Raw genomic sequence first — 8,516 nt, 5'->3', positions numbered from 1 at the left:
GTGAAGAGTTGGCACTAGCTCTTCACAGGCATTGTGACTTCAGCGTTCTCTGGCTTCTGCTCTGAGGGCAGAGAAGAAGGGGATGCTCTTAAGGTCCCAGGTGAGGTTTGGGGACAGGCAGCAGGTGCTTGGTGAGCACTGTGTACTGCGCAGAAATAGGTTCCCACATCTGCGGTCTGGGTGGCCGCGATGTGCAGGGAGCTGTTCTTTCTTGTTTCTCCAAAACTAGCCGTCAGTCTGTCATGCTTCTTCACTTCTCCACCTCTCGCTAACATCACCAAAAGGACAGGTCTTTCCCCTGGCTTCTGCATATACCACTGTAAGTTGTTTAAAGTGCTTGAGGAATTGCAATATGCAGTGAAGTCTTCTCCTTCCTGGATGTGCAGGAACTGTGGAATTTGGTTTACCTGTTGTCCATTCACTTCTGTTCAAAAAGAGAGTGGGAGGCATCAGATAAAATCAGATTAGATCCTTATTTACTATGATGGTCTTTCTCATTTTCCTGATTATTCTTCTCTTTTTATCTATGTTTCCCTCCTCTCCTCCCTCCATTTTCCTTCTCTCTGTCCTTTAATTCTTGTTTTTCAAACAAAAAGTTGATTTCCCGCCTGAAGATAGTTTTATACTATGCTAGGTTTTCTGAAAGCAGCAAGGAGCTCTCAAACTCACGTGAGGATTGCATCCATAAGATCAACACTGGCATGAAGAGAAGCATTTCTCTCTCCTTCCTCTTCAGAAAGAATTGCTGCCTCTCACTGCTCCTAAGTGGCTTCACCTTGCACAAACGTCTTCCAGATCCAGAGAAATAGCTGAGGCCTATTTTGGAAAGTAGCTGTATGTTTTGCAAAGAACGGGGAAAAGAGTGACTGCAATTTGAGGCAGCCAATCAAATTATTTTACCCACTTCAGAGGAGTGTCTGTAAATGCTGCCTCCCAGTGACTTGACTCACACTGCCGATTTAAGAATGAGTTCTTAGCTGTCCAGCAGGTGGTGTGGTGGTTAAGGCAGCTAGATTATACACTGGGAATGGCTGACTGTGCAATTTGAGTCGTGCAATTTGAGTCATGCAATTTGAGTCCTGGTCCCTACAGCTTGGTCATGCGTGTGTGCAGTTGTGTGTGTGTGTGTGTGTGTGTGTGTGTGTGTGTGTGTGTATGTGTTTCCAAAATCCCAAAAGGAGGGAGCAATGGAGAAGGGATTATGCAGTGACCATCCCTTACATGGGGGTGCTTTCTCATTTTCTCTCTCTCCTCTCTCTCCACTATCCCTCTACCCTCAACAAGCACATGAACTGGCCTGCAAGTAAAACAGAGAGAGAGAGAGAGAGAGAGGAAATAAAAGAATATATTCTTTTAAAGTTTATTTTTATTTAGGTGCTAAGTATTTATGTCTAGGCTAGATAAAAAGAGTTTACTGATACTGATATAATTTGGAGAGGAATAATTTGCCTTTTAGAAATGGATTCTGGTGGTCAGCAGGTGGCTTGGAGGTTAAGGTGCTAGACTCCCACATGGCTGACCATGGTTAATTTTCTGGACCTGGTTGCTCAAAAGTCATGCTGACTTCCTGTATGTGCATGCCAAGAGTCCCAAGAGGAGAATAGAAAAGAAGGTATTGTGGCATGTCCATTCCCTTGGAGGTTGATTAATCATTTTCTCTCTCTGGTGAGCACATGCACCTTATGGCATAAAAGTAAAACTAAAGATAAAAAATTAATGAGGAATCAACAGATGGAAAAATGGTTATGTTGCTGGACTCCCATGTAGTTGATCATGGTTTGAGTCCTGGACCCGGAAGCTTATAACGCATGTAAGGTATATGTGCATGCGTGCCCAAAATCCTGAGAGGAGAATGAAGAAGGGATTGTGGCATGGCCATCCATGCTGGGTGGGGGGTGATTTCTCACTTTCTATCTCTTTGTCCAGCTATCCAGCAAGAGCATGCGACCTATAACAAAAATCTCTCTCTAAAATAAATAAATAAATGAATGAATTCTGAAGGTTTTTTTGTTTTGTTTTGTTTTTTAAGATTTTGCCATTGGGTATGTGTACTGTCCACTTGCTGGAGAGGAACAGAGAGAAGGAAAAGGGAGAGAAAGTGAAAACTCACCCTCAAAGGAAGAGTGACCACACCAGAATCTCTTCTTCTCCAGTCTCCTCTTGGGATGTTGAGCACACATGAAAACACACCCGGTGTGTGTCTTCAACCCACCAATTGGAGTCTTGAAACATGGTCATCCATGTGGGAGTCTAGCACCTTAACTACCACACCACCTTCTAGCCACTAGATTCTGTCGTTTAAAAATAGGACAACAGAAGAATATAGTCCCATTTTGCATTTTTACTGTCATCAAGCATTACATTGTAATTCATGTATTGGATTGTTGGAAAAGTCATTATGAATTTTTCTATGTTTTTCCATGCAAAACACATCAAGATTGCCAACTACACAGTAGTGTGTGTTTTTACACCTACTAATGGAACACATTAGGTCATAGCCATTGTAATAAATTTGCAAAGGACTCATAGTTTATTGTTAAACTATTGTTACCGAAAAATGGTTGTTAGAAACATACATATTCTCTTTTGTATCCAGATTTCCTTTGTAAATCATTTACAGAATAAATCAGATCTACTGTTCTATTATATTACTTTTACACATGTCAGCATAGGAGGAAGAGCACATTAACATAATCAGAGAAAAAAGTCTTTTCTATCAGATAGGAATTCCTGTAGGGAGGATTTCTTAAAATAAATCCTGAGATAGAAGAACCTCCTAGTTTATCTGATTTATTCTGGCTGTTACACATCTAGAGTAATTAGTTGAAAGGCTGGAACGTGAAAATATTAGGTGACAGGGAACACTGTGGGCTCCCACAGAACATCATTTATACTTGTTACAGGACTTGCTTCCTGCCTTACAACCACCTGTCAATGACCTGAGGTGGCCTCCTGTACATGGAGAGTGCCCTGTGTCAGTGCTGTCCTGTCTGGTGGCTATTAGCCAAACAGATATACGTAAATGAAATCTAATTTAACATTTAGTTTCACATTCATACCGATCACAATCTGAGTGCTCAGTAGCCGTATATGGCTGGTATCTACAAGACAGTGCAGTGTAGACCATTTCTGCTCCTCTGAAAGTTCCCCCTGGACCATGCTGCTCTAGAATGCAGTGTCTATGAGAATAAGAAATTGTTTCTGTTTGCTTATGTGTTGCAAAGTTCTCCCTGATATAGTGTTCATGAACACATCCTCAGAACTACTCTAACAACTCTAAAAATGTTGGATTGTCAAATGTTGAATGGTAAGTAAAAGTGTGTGTTTGCATGCCTAAAGTGTGAGGATTCGAACTTGAAATGTGCCAAAGAACAATCAAATGGCATTACTTAGCCACGTGCCCTTCCATACATGCAAGTAATCAAAAGTTGGTTGTAGCTATTTAATCGTTACCTTTAGGAGACCGCACAGTTTTCCTAGGGCTGCCCTAACAAAGCATCACAAAGTTGACAACTTAAAATGCTAACATGTACTCTCTTACAGTCCGGGGAGCCAGAAATCTAAACTCAAGGTGTTAGCGGAGCCAGGCTCCCTCTGACTCCTCCAGGGATGTCCTTTCTTGCCTCTCCTAGAGGTTCCAGACATGTCTTTGCTGTGGACATGGACAGGCCTGAGAGTAAGAGAAGAGCCCAGCCATGCAAGTGTTCCAGCAGAACCTGGGATTCCAGGCACTCCACACAAAGCTCCAGACATGGAAGCGAGCCATCTGGGGGATTTCAGACAGTCAAGGTCCAGAGGAGCTGAAGTGCTATGACAAAGAGAAATGGTAGTTGCTTTTAGTCACGAGTTTTGGGGTGGTTTGTTATGCAGCAAACCCCAGTGGCGCTGATGTCCCGTGAAGAATAATCTTGTTGAGAACTGGTGAAATATCACTGGGAATAAAAATGTGCATTTTCTCACTATGTTTTCTGATTGTCTTAAATAGCTCAGCCTGACACATCTGCCTTCCCACAAAACCTCTTTTCTAACATCATCCTAGTATTTCAGCTCCAGCACACTGTCTGGTGACAATGTTAGGATGGGACAAGAGCCCTGGGACTCCACAGAAACTCATGCTTGAATGCTTAGGTTGAGGCCCTATGATAGACAAGGATATATAACTATTTTTTATCCACCACTACCTTTATATTTCACTCTTCTCACTCTATAGGACTAAATTAAAAAGAGAAAAGAGGGGGGTGCTATTTACAAGAACATGTTTAAGTCTCTATGAAAAAACAAAATTTAACAATTTTTAATTTTAGATCAATTTTAGAACCTAAAGAGATGGAAAAAGTTCAGTTCATATATCCTTGATTATACACGGCTTTGATAAAGATATGGATTTATTAATAAGGATTCTGTGGTCTAGAGTCTCATTGTCCTCACGTTTATGAAAGCAGATTTTCCAGATTATGTGCCTCTGTATCTCAGATTTCATTATGTGTGTGGGAAGACTTTGACCCCTTCATATCCTGGCAGAGAACCCAGGAAATTGGAGTTGTAGGCCAGTTTCAAGCACGGTCATGGTGTAGTGAGGTGCACTATTAATGACGTGTAGAAGACGTGAAGCGTTGTGTTTCAGCAATGCACAAATGAACCAGGCTTTCTCCTTGCCTTTTCTCTGTGCCATTTATTTTTACCAGAGTTCGCTAAAGCCACAAGATCATTACTGAGAATATTAAAATATGTTTCCACTGATCCTTATAGATTTTTGTTGATTGCAGCTAGAACAATGATGACTCTTTGTGCTATTTTATCCCAAGGTTAGTGTACGATGAACTTTAGATTCTCCTCACTCAACCCTGTGCTACACACTCAAGTTCTACACACATTTAAATAATTTAAGAGATTCAATCTTTCAGTCTAATGGGTGAATAAATTCATTCCAAATTTCTGAATTCTTTTGGAACAAAGAGTTTCACGGATAAGTCTCTCCAGTGGCTCCAGCCTGAGGTATTTATTTGTAATTTAATGTAATTTTAAAAATATGTAAGATATGGGGCCAGCAGGTGTGTAGTGGTTAAGACACTGGACACTCCCACATGGCTGACCACAGTCTGAGTCCTGGACCTGGTGGCTTGCTTTCTTCCTTTCTCTCTTTGTATGTCTCTCTCTGGTCAAGTTAAAATAAATGAATGAATAAATAAAATTAAGTAAGTAATTCTTGTAAAAAATAAAAATAAGATATTTTCTAGACATGTGATAATGACAATAATGAGACTTTTCAAAACAGAAAATCCACAAAGAAAGGGCAATAGCAACATACTTTAAGAAGCTGGACAGAAACTGAAAGTAGTTATTAATGTAGGTGAGTAGGTGAAATCTAGGGAAAGCTGAGACACAAGCTCCTACATGAGGAGGCCCAGGAGCAAGTTGATTCTTGTTGACAAACCCCAGACAGGCTCCAGAACCCGGGACCTGTATGGTACTCATGGGGTCTTAATTGGTAGATTGCTTGGAAATCTGAAAAAGGAGCAGATGCCTAATAATCAGCTTCATATTCCTAGATTACAAATGAAAAAAAAAAAAAGACACACAACAGAAAGTAGAGTTGTTACTTACTCAGTATCACAGTAGAGTCTGGGGGATTGACCACATTTCCCTACTGGTGGTCCTTTAACATGTCACAGTGATTTTTTCAAAAGGCAAATAGTCACATATGAAAGGAAATGAAAAGGAGATGTTCGTAATAGTTGATCTAAACAAGAAACAAAATCCTCGGTGGATAGAATGAAGCAGCAGCATCTGTTCTTTTGTGAAACATGAGTAATACCAGTCCAGATGTGTGAGCAGTGGCATGTTCGCATGCTCCATTCACACATGAGAAAACTCAATGGAAGAACTAGATTTGGGGATGTAACAAGAGTTCAATGTTATTTTGCTTACCTAGATTCACTGTGATAACCCTGAGTAACTATCTATTAAGAATCTTGTCAAAAGAGGCGGCAAGGATCTGACTCAATGCTATGGTTAGTGTATTGGTAGGAGTTGGGGATGCAGTGAGTAGGAACAGCCCAGCTGAACAGAGAGCTACAATTATTAGAATATTTATTCATGTACGTCTGCATAGTCCCTCAATTACTGAAACCCTGTAATTCACTGAATTTGCCCTTTCCTCTGCACATATGGCTCTTTGTTGACGCTGGGAGCAGAGCAGCACCAGCCACGGCTTCGGGTATGGGCTGCAGGTGCCTGAGAAGCACTGTGTCGAGGCACAGAGGTAAGAGGCTGAGTCTTCAGGCTGGGATCCTTTGATGTACAAGAAGCTGTAACCCTCCTTCGTATTTAGAGTGACTTTCACTCGTCCTTCCTGCTTTTCATCCCCATTTACAGATATTACAAACAGAATCTTGGGACTTTTTGCAGGTTCCTGTCTGTACCAGTGTAAGCCGTAGAAGGAACTGGAAGGGAAGCTGCAGGTGAAGTTGGTGCTCTCTCCCTCCTGCACATGAAGTGACCGAGGACTCTGTGCCACATTCGGTACGCTGCTCACTCCTGTTTAGAAAGACACGGTCACATATGGAAATTGGTCTCTCTAGAGTTTTCAGTTCCTTCTCAGACCCCCAAATAAACCCTAGAAGTGCCTACTGTATATTCCTTCTTCCTCTCCTGGATCAGACTGTGAATGTCTTCAGCAACCCCTGAACTTACGGCCAAAATGAATCCACAGGATTAGCAATGAGGCTGCCAAATGATTCTCCATTTATCCAGCTGAAGTATCCTTGACACAGAAGTCTTTTGCAGCCTAGATCTGTGGAATATTCTACTTCAGAATAAAAGATTCTGCATCTGGTTGCCCAGCCAATCATAGATGAGCTCCTGTAAATGTCCTAGAAACACACCAACCAGTTCTACCCTAGATTCAGTTTCCGCATGGTTCACAAACAGAAACCAGAGACTATTTTTGTCTTTTTTGTTTGTTTGTTTTACTTTGCCAGAGGGTGGGTGCACTCACCAGAAAGGTACAGAGGAGCAGAGGGAGAGGGAGAGAGCACCCCTTCCCAACAGGTGGGTGCTGCAATCCCTTCTCTTCCATTTATCCAGCCTGTCATGATTTGGGGCCTGTGTGCACATGATGAGTGTTTTTCAAACCACCAGCTCCAGAGTTCAAAGCCACCAAATCTGGGACTCAAACCATGGGGCTGGTCATGTGGAATTCAGCTCCGTTAACCACTAAGCCATGGGCCTGGACTAAGACTGCTGAGGCCAACTTTACAAACATAGATGAAATACTGTATGAATTCAAAACAAAAGAACATTGAGAAGTGTTCAGAAGTGGGTTGCTCTCCTTGGACTGCTATTATTCAATTTGCAGTTGGAGCCCCAGACCTAGCAGCTTGGAAATCACACTGGGCACAGATCCCAGGAAGAAAATGGAGGACATACATTGGATTGTCAAAAAAGTCATGACGCATTTTTGCGTAGGAAAAAAAATGTCCAGGCTTTTCTGGCAACCTAATATATATCTGGCTCTGAGGTCAATGAAATTCGAAATCTACCATAGTACCTATATTTGTGATGCTCAGTAATTGTTTTAAATGTTAGAAAATATATTTTCTAAAGATAATGGGAGTCTAATTTGTGGTTATTCTTTGTAATGCAAAAAAAAAAAGGGAAGGAACAATGCTATTGTCTTCAGCTGATGAGTGAGTGGATATACAAAATATGATATAGCCATATAATGAGATGGAGGATATTTATCAATAAAATAAAGTACTACTACATGCTACAACATAGTTGAACCTCAAACATACTATGTTACAGGGAAGAATACAGACTCAAGAAATTACATACTGAGTGATACTATTTACACGAAATGTTCAGAAAAGGGATGTCTATAGAGATATAAGGTAAGTCAGTGGTTGCTTGGAGCCAGGGATGGGACTAGGGACTAGACGTAATTGAGCATGAAAAATATTGTTGGGGCAATCAAAATGTTTAAAGTTGGAGTATGATAATGGTTTCATAACACAGTTATAAATTAAAAATCATTGAACTATACATTTAAGATGGATAAATTTTATAAAATGTAAGTTAGAGACCAATACAGCCCTTTAAAAGTACATAAAAACCATGTCCTGTCTTCTCTGTGTCACAGTCCAGTGTAAGGCTGATTTGATTCAACATACACATATGTGATTGAGCAGTGCTGATATGCCTAGAATTTCACTAGGAGCTATGAGAGATTAAAAATGGCACAATCAACATTTTCTATTCACTGTGAGCTCAAAATGTATTTGAAGAAACAAGATATGTACAGAGAAATTTTAAAGTACAAGATAGTGGGGCTCAGCAGGTGGCATGGTGGTTAAGGTGCTGGACTCCCACATGGCCAACCACAGTTGGAGCTCCAGATCTGGTGGCTTGGAAATCACACTAGGAACATATGCATACAAGTTCAAAATCCCAGGAGGAGAATGGAGGGCAAGGGATTGTGACATGACTATTTCCACTGTGGGGTGATTTCTCTCTTT

General features: G+C 41.0%; 1 gene segment (V, D, J or C); it reads right to left on the bottom strand.

The window, feature by feature from the left end:
* Nucleotides 1-5,999: 5,999 nt before the first annotated feature.
* LOC102500525 (T cell receptor alpha variable 24-like) lies at nt 6,000-6,781 on the bottom strand. The segment is given in 2 exon segments: nt 6,000-6,537; nt 6,694-6,781. Coding segments are annotated over 2 exon segments (495 nt in total).
* Between the last annotated feature and the right edge of the window lie 1,735 nt (nt 6,782-8,516).

The sequence above is a fragment of the Tupaia chinensis genome, unplaced genomic scaffold (genome assembly GCF_000334495.1).
Source record: "Tupaia chinensis unplaced genomic scaffold, TupChi_1.0 Scaffold000126_2, whole genome shotgun sequence".
Classification (NCBI taxonomy): Eukaryota; Metazoa; Chordata; class Mammalia; order Scandentia; family Tupaiidae; genus Tupaia; species Tupaia belangeri.
Note: the sequence above shows the minus strand (reverse complement) of the source record. Positions and strands in the feature narration are given on the sequence as shown.